Source organism: Salvelinus sp. IW2-2015, linkage group LG22 (assembly GCF_002910315.2).
Source record: "Salvelinus sp. IW2-2015 linkage group LG22, ASM291031v2, whole genome shotgun sequence".
Lineage (NCBI taxonomy): Eukaryota > Metazoa > Chordata > Actinopteri > Salmoniformes > Salmonidae > Salvelinus > Salvelinus sp. IW2-2015.
In genome coordinates, this window is record NC_036862.1 from 17,792,913 (window position 1) to 17,813,934 (window position 21,022).

The 21,022-nt window shown below is 40.4% G+C and overlaps 1 protein-coding gene across 5 annotated transcripts; it reads left to right on the forward strand.

The window, feature by feature from the left end:
* The first annotated feature begins 1,637 nt into the window (after positions 1-1,637).
* Positions 1,638-20,741, forward strand: zbtb44 (zinc finger and BTB domain containing 44). Of its 5 annotated transcripts, none has more exons than XM_023966559.2 (6): positions 1,638-2,021; positions 7,726-8,797; positions 9,630-9,714; positions 9,991-10,142; positions 15,848-15,931; positions 17,104-17,229. In XM_023966559.2, exons 1-6 carry the CDS (start codon positions 2,019-2,021, stop codon positions 17,127-17,129), a joined length of 1,422 nt encoding a protein of 473 aa, XP_023822327.1. In that variant the 5' UTR covers positions 1,638-2,018; the 3' UTR covers positions 17,130-17,229. The 5 variants fall into 5 exon arrangements, with proteins under 5 accessions (XP_023822327.1, XP_023822325.1, XP_023822326.1 ...); XM_023966557.2 differs by having other exon boundaries at positions 1,639-2,021; positions 15,848-16,148; positions 17,104-20,741; XM_023966558.2 differs by having other exon boundaries at positions 1,639-2,004; positions 15,848-16,148; positions 17,104-20,741.
* Positions 20,742-21,022: the final 281 nt, after the last annotated feature.

A 21,022-nucleotide genomic window follows, 5' to 3' on the forward strand; every position in this document is an offset into this window, starting at 1 on the left:
GGATTACTGAACTCTGCCTGTCCCAGACCCTGAGCCTACCTGCCTTGACCTGTCATTTGCCTGCCCCTGTTACAATAAACATCGTTACTTCACACGGTCTGCACTTGGGTCTCACCTTGATTCCTGATCATAAATATGTAATTTTATATGTAATTAATTTGATTAAATATAAAAAAATGCAATTAAGTTTATAAAATCTTATTATTTATTGTTTGATTATATAACTACAGTTAGAAACTTGAGGAAATAACATGTGCACTAGTCTTGTAGTGACACAGTAGTGAAATAAGATGTGMATTTTGAATAGGAAAACAGTAAATGTGTCAGTTCTCAAAAGGGTTTATGTAGAAAATTAAAAAGGATCAGAAGCAACTCAGTGATCAGCAGTTAACAYGTCACTACACACATTGATAGCAGTATTAATTCAATCGGGATTGAGTAGGCATTCAGCAGTAATGTGTAAGCATTGTGTAGTGACTCAATAGAACATGTATAGGAATGTGTGTRTTTTAAGTAGTAGATCCCCTCAGTGGTTCCACAGTAGTCATTAAGGAATAATTATTTTGTGATTTGAGTACGAAATATGTAGTGTTCACCAGTAGTGAAACRTCCCAATATATCACTCATTAGTACATAAATCACTACTGGTTTACTACACATCTTAATAGCAATCAAGTAGTAAAACCATTAGGTTTTGTGTAGAAATTGTGTAGTAATGATGAAAAGTAATTCAGTAGTACTTACACCATTGCCCTCACTCTGAGTGTTCTCGCATTCACACCAAACTCCAAATGCTAATAGCCAAGCTCCAATATGGCCATCCCACCGCAGCCACCAACGTAACTAGTCAGATAGAGAGGTGTAGGCCTAATATGGGAACGATCCATGTTGTGCAGAAGTGAGAGCACTAATCCTGAGCCAGCGCCACAAAAGCACAGGCATTGGGTGAAAGTGGTTAAAACAAACCAATGAGAGCTCCCATTGGATAGTTAACTAATCATGTGATCTAAATTGTGTATTTAAACCCCTTTTATTTTGTTTTTGGCTTCCAGGAGGCAGCACACAGGAAGTGGTGCAGTCCAGAGACATGGCTACTGAGGCTTGTGAGATKAACTTTTWTTWATTTATTTTTTTACAGAAAATGGACACCTGCCTTCCAAGCTGCATCACCTCCTGAGTCCCCTTTTTTGGTTATCGTTTAAATGTTTTACTTGTATTGGTTTCAAACGTGCTCCTAAGCCATAGAAAGGCCACTGTAACTGAAATGAGAACTAAAATTGGACCTTGCATTATGTTGTAAAATTGCCAGTTTGGTCTGTACTGTCTGCTCAAACCTGCTCGAAAAGAACCTGACAATTTTCTACCCCGTGATTACAACAAGCATATTTAGCTGCATTAATTGCTTTAGAGGGACGGCAGGTATGTAGCCTAGTGGTTAGAGCGTTGGGCCAGTAACCTGAAGAATCCCCGAGCTGACAAGGTAAAAATCTGTCGTTCTGCCCCTGAACAAGGCAGGTAACCCTCATAGGCTGCCATTGTAAATAAGAATTTGTTCTTAACTGACTTGACTAGTAAAATAAAAAAAATTGTTATCCGTCAGACATGATCTTTACCAAATCAGACATTGCCTAATGCGCGTTGCATTATGGGACACAAAGTGCAAAAAGGATTAGCACAGGGAGGCTAGCTAAAGAACCTCAACGAAACGGTACAAACATTTACGTTTTGTAAACCTTTTAAAAACAACTTGAGCAATCGACCGCTCCAAGTATTAATGAAAATCTCAAATTTATCTGTGTTTGGCCAACGAATGTTTCCCAAACACAAGGAATTCCAAAGAACGGGCTAAATAGGCACCGATAACAGCCTGCTTGCAAGCTAGGCTGCTTTGTGCTGTTGCACKCACAGCTGTGGTSTGTTTACATCGGCCTCATTTGACTCCACAACCCGAGGCCGATCAAGTCGAACAACAGACCGAATCATACACTGTTCTATCTACTGAAGGTATATTTCTTTGCATGGTTAGTAACTCGATCTCTGAAAACTGGTAGTTAGCTAACGTTAAGTGTTGAAGATTGGTGTATGTGTAACGTTAGTTTGCTAGCCGGTCAAGTGAAACGTTTTCATTAACGTTGCGTTATCTAGCTAACGTTAGCTAGTTCACTTAACTACCTGGTTGCTTGTCGAAGCCTTTGTAAATGTTTATAGGCARCTAACTACAGTTGCTCTTTGTTTTGACTTTACATAGCTTTCTTTGTTAGCTAACTAGCTTGTTCGCTAGCCAACTAGCTAGCTCGCAACGTGTTACGTGCAGCATGCAAAGCACTGTTAATGTTTACATGCGAAAATACTGGGTTCAGTTGAGTCCCCGCCCCCTTTGCCTGTAAACATTATGCCTGTCCCAATTTTGGACGACCTCTGTTAGCTAAATATTTGATGTTGCACTTAAATCTGATTTGATTTGTAAGAACTAAGAAGTTCATTGCAGCAGCTAACAACGTTGTTAGCTACTTTCGTCAGTGATGAAATCTCAAGAAAGTTAGTGGAGACAGTTCAAGTAGGAATAACCTTCTAAAAATGTATTTCTTAATGCAGGTTACTAGGCCTAGCTACTCGTCAATGTTTGTTTAGCTTGAAACTTCGATTTTGTTCTGTTTCAACAGTGCATTATGTTGGCCTATTTATGGACCCTTCACCTGGAAAAACGTTAGGCTAGTTGTTGAAAGTTCAAACCTGTCAATGTTAGTCGGGTTTTGAATTAGGTTAGCCCAAACTTAGAAYCGAGAGAATATGATTTTGAAAGGTAGACAACAACCCACACTCCTCTCCTCCACTGCAGCTAAAATCAGTGGTGCAAGCCTAATTTGCGATGCCTTTATTGGGCCAACAGCCTGGGAGTATTTCCTCTTTTTTTTTCTTAGTGAGGGCAGCAAGCTCTCCCAAAGAGAGCCCCTTCAGGAGAGAGTTTTGTTTGATGGAAAATCTCATGCCTCAGAGCAGCCACATGTCTGAGAGAGGGAGGGAGACGGGCAGCTGCACTGCATCCTGTAGTGCAGTGGTTCCCAAACGTTTTATAGTCTCGTACCCCTTCAAACATTCAACCTCCAGCTGCGTACCCCCTCTAGCACCAGGGTCAGCGCACTCTCAAATTTTATTTTTTTGCCATCATTGTAAGCCTGCCCACACACACACTGTACAATACATTTATTAAACATAAGAATGGGTGTGAGTTTGTCACAACCCGGCTCCTGGAAGTGACAAAGAGCTCATAGGACCAGGGCACAAATAATAATATACTAATAATCAATAATTTTGCTCTTTATTTAGCCATTTTACATATAAATGGTTATTTCTTCATCAAAAATTGTGAATAACTCACCACAGGTTAATGAGAAGGGTGTGCTTGAAAGGATGCACATAACTCTGCAATGTTGTATTGGAGAGTGTCTTAAATCATTTTCCACACACAGTCTGTGCTTCTATTTAGTTTTCATGCTAGTGAGGGCCGAGAATCCACTCTCACATATGTCGTGTCTTTGGCTATGCCGGATTAAGTGATATGACGTGCTATTCTATAAAATAATTTCTCTGTAATGAATATTACCTGATTAAGCTAATCAGGTTAATGTAATTAACTATAAAGTCGGGGGACCACAAAATAATGTTTATAGAGCTGTTATCCTCCGAATAAACTCTTAAAGACCTGGTAGTCTTTTACCTCAATAGCAKTCAATATTTAATCGTCACTTTATTTAGTCTCATCTGAAAGTTGTAAATTCTTGGTTATCTTCACAAACCCTGGCTAACAAGTTGAATCAGCAATACAAAATTTGGTTTATTTATTTACTAAATACCTAACTAATCACACAAAATTACAGAATTACATATACACAGAATGAATCATACATTGATGGACCTGGTGAACGGAGCCGATATAGCGGCTGGTTACATAAAGGGGGGGGGGGGGGGGGGGGGGTTGAGTGAAAGAGCGGGAAGACTGAGGAACAAAGGGAGAAGCTATGCTATCGTAAATACAGTATCTTATGCATTCTAAATTACTGCCCTTTTGGAAAAGGAAAATACAATAAATATGTACTCTGAGCTGCGCTTCGATCGGTTGGTTGTAGATGAGAGGCCGGGTTGTCCAGCATGGATCTCTGGTCCTCTGAAGACTGTCTAGTGGTGAACTGGAGTGTGGTAGAATGGACACGTCGTCCGTCCTTTCCTAGCCCACGTTTACAGCGACTGCTGCTAACTCAACTGCTAGGAGCTAATCAGGTATCACTTGTGGAGTGAATAAGAGTTCAGAGTTCATACCAAGTTGCCATACTTTTAACCTCATGCTATATTCTGGCTGGTAAAGTCGAAATTCATCCTTTCGGCKTGTTGACCGTCATCTTCACGTTGAAATTCGATGCTGATTTCGTTAGGTTATTATCTGAGCCCTTTTAACGTAGGACCGTCGCCCTAAAGTCCTCGGAACAGAAAGTTACATTTTCGTCAAGGGGCTTATATAGGATTGGGAGAGAAGGCYGTGTTTCATAGTTTACAACCCATGTCTGTTCACTTGGGCGGGGYCTCTGAGTGARCASAGTGGTGTTCTTCTGACAAACCGTTCTCTCATTAAGAAGCTAAAAATTACATTTAATCTTTTCACAAATAGTTAAATATTTAAACATTTAAATTGCACAACAATTCCATGTGAATCTGATAACTGGAATGTGTAGATTTTCCAAGATACAGTTTATGTCGTCCTATCATCAGTAATCATGTCTTAGACGCCAACTGAACTGACATCATATTCATTAAGTCCCAACGCATATTTTCAACTGGTTGGATTACCGAAATATGGTTCCGTTTCTCATCTTTTGATGTCACCAGACTCTCTGAACAAAGGGATTTTCAATAGTCACATCGGTAGAGTAGAGAGAGGAAAAAGGGGAAAGGTATTTATGGGGGTCATAAACCTCCCCACTTCAGGCCAACGTCATGAAACATAGGTACGTGGTAGCAAAGGGTATCAGTGTCTTAACAGTGCGATTTGCCAAGGCAAGAAACTCTGATCGCCGCCCTATCTAGAAATCTGGCAGTGGCTTCTGATTAAATTCAATTTTCACAGAACCACTTGTTGCAATTTYGATGAGGCTCTCTTGTTCAGATATCGGTAAGTGAACTGGAGGCAGRGCATGAAAGGGATAATGAATCCAGTCGTCTGTGTCATCCGTGTCAAGAAGGTACATGCGTAATTGCGCACCCAGCTCACTCAGGTGCTTCGCTATATCACATTTGACATTGTCCGTAAACTTGAGTTCATTTGCACACAAAAAATCATACAATGATGGAAATACCTGTGTGTTGTCCTTGTTAATGCAGACAGAAAAGAGCTCCCACTTCTTAATCATAGCCTCAATTTTGTCCCGCACATTGAATATAGTTGCGGAGAGTCCCTATAATCCTAGATTCAGATCATTCAGGCGAGAAAAAAACATCACCCATATAGGCCAGTCGTGTTAGAAACTCGTCACCATGGTCAGACGTAAAAATGATGGTCAGTCAAGAAAACTTTAAGCTCGTCTCTCAATTTTTAAAAAGTGTCCAATACTTTGCCCCTTGATAACCAGCGCACTTCTGTATGTTGTAAAAGCCTTACACGGTCGCTGCCCATATTGCATAATGCAAAAAATACCCGAGAGTTCAGGGGCCTTGCTTTAAGAAGTTAACCATTTTTACTGTCGTGTCCACAACATCTTTCAAACTGTCAGGCATTCCCTTGGCAGCAAGAGCCTCTTGGTGGATGCTGCAGTGTACCCAAGTGGCGTCGGGAGCAACTGCTTGCAAGCGCGTTACCACTCCACTATGTCTCCCTGTCATGGCTTTTGCGCCATAAGTACAGATACCAACACATCTTGACCACCAAAGTCCATTTGACGTCACAAAGCTGTCCAGTACTTWAAAAATATCCTCTCAGGTTGTCCTGGTTTCCAGTGGTTTGCAGAAGAGGATGTCTTCCTTAATTGACCCCCCATAAACGTAATGGACATATACCAGGAGCTGTGCCAGGCCCGCCATGTCTGTTGACTCATCCAGCTGTAAAGCATAGAATTCACTGGCTTGTATGCGAAGCAGTAATTGTTTCAAAACATCTCCTGCCATGTCACTGATGCGTCGTGAAACAGTGTTGTTTGATAAAGACATTGTCTGTATAGTGTTCTTGCYCTTTTCCCCCAGCATTGTCCCAGCCATATCCGCGGCAGCAGGAAGAATTAACTCCTCCACAATAGTATGGGGCTTGCCTGTCCTAGCCACTCGGTAGCTCACCATATAAGACGCTTCTAGCCCCTTCTTATTAATGGTATCTGCTGCTTTTATACATGTCTTACTACTCGAAAGTCGTCTTTATTCTCGCTCAAAAATCTCCCGTGSCTTATTTTTCAAATTGTCATGTTTCGTTTCTAAATGTCTGCGCAAGAGGGAAGGTTTCCCGCGAGAGTAACGGTTAATGTGATTGGATGTTAATTATTTGACTAGGCTACCTGTATTTGACATTGTGTTGTTATTTCGCCGAACACTAGATGGTTTAATTAGATTTTTTTGGCAGTGAAACGAGGCTACTCAGGTGAGAAAAAAACCTCACACAAATGTATAGCCCGGTTGGAAAATATAAATGTACTGTTTGAAAATGTGAATATATTTTCTTCCGATTTTTGAAATGTTAATTTGTTTCTTAAAAAAAATTATAAAATGTGAATCACATTTTTCTTTGGCGTACCCCCGACGGCATTGCCCAGGTTGGGAATACCTGCTGTAGTGGACTTGTCTTTCACCATGATGCATTTGATTTTATTATTGTTACATAACTTGCCATTTTATCCTCCACCTTGTCTACMGCTCTCTACCTCCCTCCACCCTTTCACCACCTCCCTCGCTGCCTGCTCTCTTTCCTAGTCATTTCTTGGATGAAACCAAACTGGACCTTTTAGGTTAAAATGATATTCTTTTACACAATGACATTATTTGTTAGAACATTTTTGGCTTTAGGTTTTCGTTGGAGTGTAGAATAATGTAATCAGCACTTCAGTTGCCCTCAACCATCAACAATGAAAAATGCAGATTGTTTGGTGTTAGGTTAAGTTTGTTTAGGGATTTGTTTATCTTCTCTCTAAAACATTGCAAGAGCTGTAAATACACGGTCTCTGGCTTTGAATATCCACATTAGTTTATGCTAGTAGCACATTTGTATATTCCATTTTTTTGGATGCAACTTGAGGTTGACAGACCTGAAATCAATCTGAGTTTCAGTGGTGAGTTTCAGTTTCCAAATGTCAAGAGGGATGTATCTCTTGGATCTGCACTCCTTCATCGCTGTTTTTGTTTGTGCATTTCTTTTGCCACTCTGTTAAGTCCATCTTGTGAGGCCAAATGAAAGTCACCCCAGACAATACTGACTGTTGTCTGTTAACACTTTGTTTAAGTTGTCTGTCTGTGTGGTTACTTAGGCTGAACTGAGCTCCTCTAATCCTATCATCTGACAGTGTAGGTTTACTACACGGTAACAGTTTTTTTCAGTACCATCACTGGATTTATATTCAGGTTTTTATTTTTTATTTTAGTATAGTCACTGTTTAACATCCATAAGGATAATGAATTACAAACATTACATTGACTTTATAGCAAAGGCCCAATGTAGGCCAACATTTGTAGGCTAATTTTCCATTCTTCCTGTAGGTGAACGCCCTCCAGAGCAAGTACACTAAGRCAAAGATGGGGGTCAAAACCTTTACACACAGTTCCCCCACGCACAGTCAAGAGATGCTGGAAAAGCTAAACGCCCTGCGCAACGAGGGCCACCTCTGCGATGTCACCATCCGGGTGCAGGACAAGTTGTTTCTGGCGCACAAGGTGGTGCTGGCCTGCTGCAGCGAGTTCTTCCGCTCCAAACTGGTGGGCAGGCCTGAGGAGGAGGACAAGTTTGTGTTGGACTTGCACCACGTCACGGTGAGCGGCTTCACCCCTCTGCTGGAGTACGCCTACACCTCCACCCTTTCCATCAGCACGGAGAACATCATCGACGTTTTAGCCGCCGCCAGTTACATGCAGATGTTCGCTGTGGCGAGCACATGCTCAGAATTCATGAAGTCCAGCATCCTCTGGAGCGCCGGGAATATGGGGCAGGAGAAACCGCAGGAGTCGGCTCTYGGCGAGAGTGCTTCCTCCCACTGCGCCTTGACCCCATTGGACAGCAGCCTGTCACCTGTATCGTCTGACTGCAGCGTGATGGAGAGGAACATCCCTGTGTGTCGCGAGTCGCGCCGCAAACGTAAGAGCTTTATCATGATGTCCCCAGAGAGCCCACTCAAATGCACCTCACAGATCACCTCGCCGCAGATGCCCAACCCATCGCCCTCCTCCTTCTCAGAGACCGCCACCCAGCCCGTGGACTCTTCCCTGGCCTTCCCGTGGACCTTCCCCTTCGGTATCGACCGGAGGTTYCACCCGGATAAGCAGCCCAAGCTTCCCGAGAGCCCACGCCGTCTGGACCAGGCAGGGCCCTCGGAGGTGAGCCGCCGGCTGAGTGACTTCCTGGCCTGTGAAAGCTCCATTAAGGCGCCACTGTCGCTGGCGGGTCCCGAGGAGGACGTGCGTGTGAAGGTGGAGAGGCTGAGTGACGAGGAGGTCCAGGAGACATTGTCGCAGCCCGTCAGCGCTTCCCAGAGTTCTCTGAGCGACCAGCAGACAGTGCCCTGCAGCGAACAGGTCCAGGAGGACCTCCTCATCAGTCCGCAGTCCTCCTCCATAGGTATGGGTGTCACGTGAGTGGACAAAACACTCCAAAGTCAGTCTGTCAGATGTTTTCAGACCTCAACAGTAGTCTTGTGTCAAGCTGAGTCTGCAACACATGCCAACGGTTGTGTAGATATAGCTATATGCCTCGACCCCAAAATAATGGAAGAGCCAGGCCTAAGCACAGAATCTGGTGTGCATATCTTTTCCGTTAATTTTGGATTGCGTCATGTAGCTGGGTCTACAAAACGGATGACCTAGGATGTGGACTTATCTCAATACAAGATCACCAACTTTTTTTCTCTTTACACTTTTTGGGAGTGTAATTTCCCTCTAAATGTAAAGGGCTAATCTGCAGTTGCTACATTCTTTTTTTTGCTTATAAATTAATGATATTTACGCCTACCCATTGATTCTTGAAGAATAAAACCKATAATTGCCTCATGAAATTTGTTCAACTGTCGTACCCCATCAGAACCTGAAATATAATCTTGTTTTACTCAAAGTAACAAAGTAGGTCTAAATATAAACAAACACTGTATAGCCTTAAAACATGTTTAAAACTATAATTTTGATGTCATGGATGGTGACAGAGCTATCCTTGCATCGATAGCTCTGTCTATGAATTTGAGTGGCTATGTTTCTCCGGCCCCATTCCTCAGCTGTTTTCCCAAACAGTKGCGGGGAGKACGCTTTATTGTTTCAACTGCGGATTGCCACTTTAAAGCTATTCAGTCTTTGCACTGGATCTGTGTATGGGTTCTATCCCGAACCATGTCTTATGGAAATCAGACGGAGAAAGAGCTAGTAACTGGTGAAAATTATATTTCTTCTTTGTTTTGGCATAGGTTCGATAGATGAGGGARTCACAGAAGGGTTGCCCTCAATGCAAAGTACATCCAATGCTGGAGGYCATGCTGAGGATGATGAAAGGTAACAATATGATTGGTTGAAGACTTATATTTTTTAAATGTAAGTGGAAACATCATGATCACTGAACTCCATTCATTTGGGAACTCCATTCATTCTGTTCAAGCTAATCTTGCATTTATGTAAGATGTTCCATTTTGCCTTCCAACTGGTATGGAAACCTTGAGGTCTTGATGTTATTATGATGAAGCTAAAGGAAGGTTTTGATCTGACACCCCAAGGTCTACCACATTTGTGTCTACCTCACTGAAGCACCACATCCTCTTTCTTGTTTTTCAGATTAGAAAGCCTCCAGTACCCTTACCACTTRTACATAAGCCCTTCAACCCGCCCTGGCACTAACGGGCCTGACAGACCTTTCCAGTGCCCCACGTGTGGCGTCCGATTCACCCGCATACAGAACTTGAAGCAACATATGCTCATCCACTCTGGTAGGTATTTCCACACATCCACTATGCAGTTTAACAGGGCTGTATAGACGAACTACTGCGCTGCGACCTCTAGCAGGTATCTGTTATGTCGTATCTGTTTATGTCGTAGGTACCCATCTGGAAAGTAGCTCATGTGACTTGTACTGTATTTACATTGCCCTCTACAGTAGTTCCATGCGTCCTCTATCCACCCGATGATAGGAGCCGGAGATTAATGGTATGAATGGCTCGTTAATGGTTTGACTCTTGGCACACTGTGGAGAAGGATGAAGGGCATTCCAGGGAACATTGATTTTGGAAACACTTGGGGCTTAGTGTCTCCCGCCTCGGCTGACATCGGAAAAACACACTCATCAAGTGCACACATACCCAAACTCGTGCTTGATGACAGTGGAACATTACAACAGGACATTATGGCAACCAAATATCGACACAAATCTCAACTTGACTCTTAACCATCACAAACAAGCAGTGCTAAGTTCAATGAGATCGTGTGTTGCTGTTTCACCTTTTCCAGCCCTTGATACAACAAGTTTGATTTTGGAGTGTAATGTCCCATTAATATCTGCTATAAGCTTGAAGCATGATGTTCTCAGTGATAGAGAATGCCTACTTTTAAGTTGTCTATAAAGCCAGTTGGTAGTTGTCCAAAAGTAATCAGGCTTGCATGTGGACAGTCCCATTTGTGTAGCCATGTACGGTTACAGCATGTGGAAGGTAACTAACTATAGGCTGCAGGCAATGACTCCACATTGTGTCCCAACATATAATGGTCTTTGGTACTCCAAACTTCAGACACACTGCTCACATTCATCAAGAAGACCACCATTGTATTCATTGGGGTTCTACCCCCCTGTCAATACACACATCCACAAGACCCAATTATGAAATTGGTATAATGGAGTAATCCATCAAAACAAGAGGGGAGGGGGGTTGCAGCTGTGTCCAGAGGTTTTTCACTACCGTAGCTCCTGTGTGGTATTATTATTATTCTGAACTGGCCAGTCAAGTATACCATAGAGTAGCGCTGACTATCTGGTTGAAAAGACTTCGTGGGGCTCAAGTCTTTTTCTTCAGGGTCATTTAAGCTCGACCCATAGTGTTGTATTGTATGCAGTTAAAAGTAATGCAGTTCACGTCTGCTTAAATKAACTTACTCTGGCTCTGCTAAAGGAGCTTCATTGGAAGTTATCATAGAGCTGTCAATGTATTTTTACATTTCTCATTGAAAAAAGTCAGTCTTAATCTTGAAGTCGTGGCACGTTTATGAGGGCCATAAATAACTGAATCAACAGAAGCCCTTTTTGCCCTTCATATTGTTCCCCTGGTCCGATCGGCTCAGAAATGCTTGTTGCGACTAGTAATGCACCGATATGACATTTTTTGCCGATACCGATATTTTCCTTTCCAAAAAACCCGATACCGATATAAAAAACTTTAGCGGCCTTTTAAGCATTCTAGTACAGTTAAATATTTAAAACACACACATGGACGCAGCGGTCTAAGGCACTGCATCTCAGTGCAAGAAGCGTCACTACAGTCCCTGGTTCGAATCCAAGCTGTATCACTTCTGGCCGTGATTGGGAGTCCCATAGGGCGGCGCACAGTTCGCCCAGCGTCGTCCGAGTTTGGCCGGGGTAGGCCGTCATTGTAATTAAGAATTTGTTCTTAACTGACTTGCCTAGATAAATAAAGGTTACACACACACACACACACACACACACACACACACACACACAAACACACCACACTGACCAAAAAGTTATTTTGTTGGCATTTACGTATGTCCCCATTACCAGTTAAACATAATCAAAACCTATTTCTTTCACTTACTTGCTGTGCTGTTTCGTTGTTCATTTGTTCAGTCGTTTCATTCTCAACCAGGATTTCTATGGAACGCCGTTTGGTTCTTTGCGTGTCAAAAAAGATACAAATAACACTATTTGTAAGCTTGTTGACCAATCAGGACCTGAATATGACTGCACGTCACATAATAATTTAAAGCGCTCATACATTTTTTTACGTAGTTATTACACATTGATTACACTATCACTCGTATTTCATATGTCACAATGATACATATGCTATGATGCTGGTAAAGTTGTCTCGCGTACCTACAGTGCTGGTCATAAAAAAAGCTAGCTAGCTCATGGATGCAAACTATGTTCTTCCCCAAAAACATAGCAAAACGACAATCTGTTTCAGTAGCTATCAAATCAAATCAAGTTTATTTTATATAGCCCTTCGTACATCAGCTAATATCTCGAAGTGCTGTACAGAAACAGATAGTTTCTATAGTTAGCTAGGTAACTATATAGCTAGGTGTCATCTAAAATCTAAAATAACCCTAATTTATAAGACAGTTCTTATTTGATTAGTGGTTGTCATACCCATCTATGTGAAGCTAGCCACAATAAGGATTAGCCACAATAGTGGACTTTGCGGTTAGCCTTCAAAATAAAAGTATGTAATTGACAGTGATGCAAATTAATATAAGTAGTAGAATTATGCCATAATTGAATAGATCATGCTAAACGAGGTTGGAATGTTGTAAAATCAATCATATAAAATCAGCAAAAGACAATAATTAGTTAATTTGACAAAAATCTGTTGAAATCACACTGGATGTTTTATACTTTAGAATTGCACTGGGGGCATATTTATTTACCTGTAAAGCCTTACCTATGGATTGTGGATCAATGACATGGGGTATCAGTCTACACCCAGAGAACATTAGCGTCGTAGCTCTTATTGCTGGACTCTGAAACAACTGTGAATTGAGCCACATTTATTGTCAATCTATCTGTATCCGACCTGCCCCCTGAGCCCACTCAGACACTCTTGACACCTATTCCAAATGGGAACTACAAATGTGGCTCATGCGCACAGTGCAATAGCACCATAAAAACGTCTTTCTTCAGACACCCACATACAGGTCGAAAGATCCCTGTGAGGGGTATCATCTCATGCAAGACCAAGGGAGTAATCTATCTCATCACCTGTTCATGTGGAAAAGCCTACGTAGGACAAACGAAAAGACCATTAAAACAACGCATARCTGAACACCGCAGCTCAATCAGGTGTAAGAACACTGACTATCCAGTAGCAGCTCACTTTGTTGAAGCTAACMATCCCATCTCCTCCCTCAAGTACACAGGCATTGAGCATGTTGCTCTACCAAGGAGAGGAGGTAACATCGAGATCCTACTACTACAAAGGGAGGCTTACTGGATATCCTATCTAAAAACATTGACCGCTAGTGGTCTGAATATTGACTTTGATCTCAGGCCCTTATGAACTATTCTTTCTGTTATGAACAAGTCTTAAAAATGTATATATTCTTTCTACAGCTTATTAGCATACACCTAATATGTTCCCACTGTTGATGCTTATTATGCATTAAGGTTGAACCAAAAGATTACATGTAACAAATATGAAATGAAATACGAAACAATAAGTGAAATTGAATTAAACAATAATGTATGTTAATGCTAATATTATGTACAATATTTAATTGTTTCTATATGATAACAATAGCCTAATATATTTAATATGCCATAAACTATTGTTTTTTTAACAGTTTCATTAATTCATTCTAATTAACTTAATCATTACGACACACCCMTCACTATTGTCATTGGTTGCACTAATTGCACTGTTTGTCTACATAACCTGGTTCGAGCATTGATGACATTACCCTGAAGAAGGCACAGTGATGCYGAAACGTTGGTAAATACCAACTCCAAATTACTGGGAGTTTATATATKGAGTGTGCGATTCTCTTTATTTTGATGGTTCATAGTTTATTTTCCGTTAGTTAGCACCTCCACACAAACACATTTTTCTGGGTTTGCTCCAGTTAATGTTTTTGAACACTATTCCCGAGGAAAAACAATACTGCCTAGATGTTTTGGAGTCTGATAACTCTGAGGAGGACATCGGGAAAAAATATCTTTGGTATTGAGTAGACTGATACCACGTTTCATTGATCCCCAATCCTTAGGTAAAGCTGTACAGTGCAATATGAATGTCAATACACACAATAGGCTGACTGGTGAGGTGATTTCACACAGTCACAATCCCGCGATAAGCTACAACGCTAATATTTAGTAAACTCTTCACAGTTGTGTTCTGTGGGTGTCACCGAGTAGACTGATACCCCATTTCATTGCTTCACATTCCAACCTTGTTTAACATTATCTAGTCTAAATATGGCATGATTCCACCAATTGTAACCTTCTGCATCACTTTCAAAGAGGTACTTTTATTTTGAAGGCAAACCGCTAATTCCACTATTGTGCCTAATCCGTATTGTGGCTAGCTTCACAACACATAACCCGGTCCGGTCGAGCGTCACTAGCCAGATGAAGCTAGCTGGCTGCTTATAACGTTAGCTCTGGGCAACAGGGTTAAGTAGCTAGCTAGCTAGCTATTTATTTTCATGAACTGAAGTTCAATTTCAATAGGCAAACAACAAGTGGCAACCTAGCTAATTCTTACTCACAAGGATTCCTAARTCATTGCKAAGAATAATGAAAATGACTGCATTTTCTACTGGTCATTGTTTTCAGGCTGGTTGTATTGGTGCAAGCTAGGTACCAAGCTAAAGCTAGCTAGCTACCCCAGAAGTTGCGGTCAAACAAATAATGCTTTATTACCAACGAGGTATTGTAAACACATCGTTCGTGGCCAGTGTTTGCTTGTTTGCTGACTTTTTTGTAGAGCTTTGACTGTGCTACTGATAGTAGTGGTGGCGCTCGGCTTGCACGTGCAAATTCATCACACACGACATTCTATAATKGAGCTGTGTTACTTGATGTGTCAAATAGTGTTCTTGTCAAACAGTGTTATTTGACGTGTATCTTTTTTGACACGCAAAGACCCAAACGGCGTTCCATAGTATGTCATGAAGATAATAGCAGTGACGCTATTACTGTGTAACTCCGATAGCACACTTGGTAGTGTGTACCGGTGCTCGACCAGTCGCGAAAGCCAACATCACCCATGACAGAGAACARTTGATTGTCAAGGGAAATGAATTGCATTATCTTGGCGTTAATGGATTTCGCCTTTGAGTTGTCTCGCTGAAATGTTCTTACTCTTTCAAACGAGTGCTCAACTTGTTGACTGCTCGATCCACACAGCATACATTGTGGGCTAGGTTAGGAATGCTGTGTTGCGCAAAATTTTACGTGGCGTCATTATGTCATGTACCTACGTTATATAGGTATACACATCAGCTTTGACATCGGTTTTGCACATCGGCGTTTAAACTAGACATCAGGCCAATACCAATGTTGCCATTTTTAACTAATATCGGCCGATTCCGATATGTTCACCGATATATCGTGCATCCCTAGTTGCGACCCATGTGTGTCAATGAACCATGCGGGACATTGGAGACTGGATGCCTCTGTCACAGTTTCTTTGGTGTGCATGCATACTATACTGTAGGTCATACAATGATGATTACTACCTGTTTCTGTAGCTATTACGCTGACACATTTTACACATCGATTTTTAACACTCACACTTAACGTTTTTGTGATACATTTTTAACACTGACATCTTTTTTTGTTTTGTGATAGTTTTAACATTGACAATTCTAAAGAATCAACGTCTTAATGCAGAATTCATAGTTCATCTATTGTAGTGATTCTAATGTGCGACACAAGTCATCATTCTTTTCATCCCTTTTTCAACAGGCATTAAGCCTTTCCAGTGTGATCGCTGTGGGAAAAAGTTCACACGGGCCTACTCCCTAAAGATGCACCGGCTGAAGCACGAAGGTAAACGCTGTTTCCGGTGCCAGATTTGTAGTGCCACATTCACGTCCTTCGGCGAATATAAGCACCACATGAGGGTGTCCCGCCACATAATCCGCAAGCCCCGGATTTACGAGTGCAAAACGTGTGGCGCCATGTTTACCAACTCTGGCAATTTAATTGTACACCTGCGGAGTCTGAACCATGAGGCATCTGAACTAGCAAACTACTTCCAGAGCAGGTGAGGAGTCCTGGGGTGTCGTCCCTTCATTTAATCAGCTTAATGTAACATGGGAAATAAGCAAAAAATACAAATAAATCTCCCATAGTGGCCATGTTCAGGGAGATATACTATTTCAAGCTTTTCAGAATTGGTTCATTAAACAGGCCCAACTAACTGTTGCAAACTGAGCATACCGTGAACCTTACAGTACAACACATATCAGTCATGCTGAATATGTGGTTCAAAGCAGTCTTTGGCCACTTTCCTCAAAATCCCTATATAGTCGGCAATATATATATGTCTTAGCTCAAGGGTAATGTAGCATAGACTATTACATGAGTTACTATTGTGTATTTTGTTGTCCATTTTCTTAATTGAACCATTCCATGCTGTTATCTTAGTTGCTTGCCTTTGGGAAACATACAGTATCAAATTATACGTGCTACGGGCTTTTAATCCTTGCGTCTCGCAACAATTTGGATAAATTACATAACCTATTTCTGTCAGAATGAATTTAGCTTTTCCATATAGGAATTTCACTCAGTTTAAAGGCTTTTATTAAAATGTATAGCTCATAGTACTTAACGTACTTCTACAGACATGTGCTCATATATTCTAGACTTTTCCACTTCTTAATCAAACTCAAGCCCTCACAGGTTGGTAGGGCTCAAATGGGCCATTTACTTTTTAAAATGTTATAGTATAATGTCTATGCCTGAGATCATAACAGTGTATGGAAAATTCTTTGGCGATCCAGTTTGATTCTCAAAAAACAGATCACAGGCCTCACACAGCCCTCACATAAAGATCTGTCACCGTATTATTTTTCAAGAAATTTTACCGATTTCCATACGTTTTTCATTTTGCCTTTAACTTCAACCATATTTACTGTGTAGTCTACTTCATATAGGAGGTTTAGAGATACTTTCATCAACAGCTTTCTATCGTCTGTTATGTCTCCACATGGTCCCAGTGATTTCCTCATGCCCGACTACCTGAGCCAAGTGCAGGAGGAGGAGACTCTGGGGCAGTACGAGCKKGTGGAGCACGGCTTYGAAGGCAACAAYTCGTCTGTCCAGATGCCGGTCATCTCCCAGGTCTCYTCCACCCAGAATTGCGAGAGCAGCACCTTCCCCCTGGACCCTTTATCCTTGAAGGACGAAAACGTGTCAGAGGAGCCAAAGACAAATGGCAGTAACAGCTCCCCGGACAGCTCGGAGGAGGAGAACGCCCACATCAAAGAGCTGGCTTCCATTACGATTGAGTGACTGTCACTTCCTAATTGTCCCACTCGTTTCCCCTCCAATCCAAAGCCCTGACTTTGGAAAGTGCCTGAGATTGCCCTTCTTTAACGAGCACCACTAGAATTAGAGGTCTTAACTTTGCTAACAGTGACAAGTAGTTTCTTTCCTTACTTATTGGATTATTGTTTTTTGCATAATGATAGTTCATATATATATATTTTTTTTTTTACCGTTATTTTACCAGGTAAGTTGACTGAGAACACGTTCTCATTTGCAGCAACGACCTGGGGAATAGTTACAGGGGAGAGGAGGGGGATGAATGAGCCAATTGTAAACTGATAGATATGATAAATATGATAGATGCTGTGTTACTTCTTGAGTGCCGTCGCTTCGGGCAAACTGTTAGTGTTACTAAATATTATTTGATAATAGAATGCTACGTTGGATTTTGTCGTGATTTATGTGAGAGGTGTGTATGTATTCCTTCGTGAATAGGAACACAGTACATTTAAATCTTAAAAACAACAACTATTATTTGAAAACTTGAAATTGCATTATAGAGCTCTCATTCTCTTTCTTTACGCGCAATATGAATGAACTGTAGCTACTACACTTGAATTGTATTGGGTGTTGTTCATAATTTAGGTATCTACTGTGGCTTTGACTCTCAAAGGTCGGGTCACAAAGGCATGGCAGCATTTCATATGTGAAGTCAATGGTTAATTCATCAAGAGAGACGCACTGCAGCGGGTGCGCTTTCCGATATCTGGAAGAGCTAGGCTAAGTTCAAATGTGAAGTTAAAGTGTAGTTAATTTGTCGGACCTATTTCATTAGAAATACTTGTACCTAGCAGTTCTTGTGTGATGGACATCTCTATACTGACATATTTGTAATATGTCAGCTGTGTGACAAAAAAATGAGTCTCACTATAATTAGTGGTTAAATAAAATAAAAAATGTCAGTGAGGTAGAATGACTTATAACTAATATGCTTCAATGTCACTGTTTTGACATACAATGAGACCATGTTGCATTTGGTGGAGCATGTGTTGGTAGGAATATTTCTACCTAACTTTACACAGACGGTTTACTTTGGACATGAATGTGAGTGACATTCTTCGGACTAACATTGTACTAATCAAGTGGTCAGCACATTGGAATTTATAGCTGGGTGCCTTGCTTTTACTTTGAGTTGAGTTTTGTAATTCCGTGTATATGGAGCCAGGAGAGGTCTTCAATAACATGGCCAACATGACATGGCTTTGTATCATTTAAGTGTGATCGATAGATATTTTCATCTTCATAGTGTTTTCGGTTCACCTTGAGATTTTCAGGWAAATTTTCTTTGTCACTGCTTTTCAACAGACATCTTGCCCTAGCTTGGACACCTGTTATATTGAGCCATCACTAGTCAGTTGCACATCACCATGCCTTTATAATAAGGTGGTGATACTCCATTGATTAAATGCTACTGATATTTATTTGTTCATTAAGTGTAGTCCTTATCAATTCATTAATCTTGGTAGTCCTACAAAAAAGGACTTTTGCGTTCCAATGAAATGCAAAATAGATTACAAACTCTGATGGTAACATAAAAAATATTACTAGGAAAATAAGAATTTGGTGATATTTAACATGATGAATCTGTTATTATTTTTGTTTTGTCATGTTAGCAGATGCTCTTATCCAGAGCAACTTACAGTAGTGAGTGCATATCTTGGGCTCAGAGAAGTAAAGTGTGTTTTATAATCAGAATGGGTGCTCAGAGATTTGACTTATGATTGTCTCGTGCCATCCAATCAACCTTTCCTAAAAGATGTGGCATTTAGCCTAACCACCCTATGTCTGGGTAACAATCAAGCTCTCCTATTGGACCAAATGTTCCCAGTCCCTTTGGGGGTTGGCGTGTCTACCATTTTAATCTATCGTTGCTGTTGACATTATAAAGTAAGGAGGTAATCATGCTTGGTTTCCCCATGCTATTGAAATATTGTTCACAGGAAATGTAATTTTCACTCCGATAGACACTGTATCATGTGCGATGGAGAAACTATAGCCTTTATATAGGACCTTGCATAGCTTCAAGCTGCACAATTTAAAATCTGTAGTCATTTTATTTTTTCACACGTTTGAGCATTTTAGCRCTTAAGTTAGCTTGTGTTTTGCGTGTGTTTGTTTCTGTTTGTATTCATATACCTTTTTCATAAAGAAATGCTGCTGTTTGTTGAAACTTAAAGTGCCCAAATATTTTTGGTGAACCTATTGTGTGCAATAAATGGACAAGCTGTTGGGTTCTATGTTTATATTTTGTGTCTGAATAATGAAAGAAAAGAATGTACTGTTTTCGTATTGTTGTGTACTTAAAATGTGATAAATTAACTGAAGAAAAACAAGTGAGAATCCACTCAATCTGTGAAATCACGAACGAAGTGTACATCTTGATTTTTAATTAGATTATTTTTAAATTACTCCTAGGATTGTGAAATGCACGTTCATTTGAAAGTCCTGTGAATCTGAGAGCATGTGTTTTCTTTCTTCTGTTTGCTGTTCAACAAGGCCTTGTTGAGGTGAGATGTGTTAAAACCTCAGCACGTATCAGCGTTTTGTTCTTGATTTTTCTCCAACTAAAGTTTTTACAGATATTAGCATGTCTTTCCTTTGTTCCCCAGATGTAGCTTCTCTTATGTGCAATGTTTAAAAAATGTATTGACTATATATGCCTTTTCAATGTGTACATGATATATACATTTCCTGGTTCATATTGTTTGTTGAAAATATGACAAAACGGTAGCTCTTAGTTATACATTATATATTTTTGTGACTTTTGTATTACGATTGCTGTTTTATGAGTATGCCATCTTTTGGATATTCTTGTTAAATGTGAATACATCAAATACATGTTTAATACATGTTTAAGGAGTGTGGGCCTTTTAATGTTCACTTTGTTGACTGTCTGCAAACACACAAACATATATATATATATATATATTGTATATTCTTTATACTGTAGATTAATTTCCAACTTAGTTTGGATGATTGAAAAATATGTTGTATTTTGTGACTTTGATATTTAATCTGTACTTTCATTTAACAGTTTTAAACATCCCTGTAATGCAATTTGCATATGGTGCAAGAGCAAAAATGTTTGTGGTTTCATAAGCAAGTGTTGAATGTTCAACTTTTCCAGATCATTTCCAAGATGAACTGTTCTAAACTGATGAAACCACTTTCTACTGCTATACAGTTAATGGATGTTCCCAATTCTGATCTGTGTTTTTTCCTAGTTTGCAATTATATTGTGAAGAGGGGTGTTTTGTACAGTCCAAAAAACAACTAAAATGTAAATAAAAACTTGCATCGACTCCCACCCCCCTTGGCCAAGTGATTTATTTTTGAGGAGATGAAAGGACAACGTATCTGGTATGCATCACTTATGCAAACATCTGACTGGAGCACATGTCTATAAATAATTTTTCTTAGCTATATGCCAAAACAATAAAACCCACCAAGCTCAAAAAGAGAGTTCTGCTTTAACGCTTGCCTAATGAAGGTGTTTGTGGTTCCTACTCATAATCATGTTTACCACTGTTTATTGCTAAGAAAAAGCTACAGATTAAGTTAATCAAATATACTTATTATTGATTATTC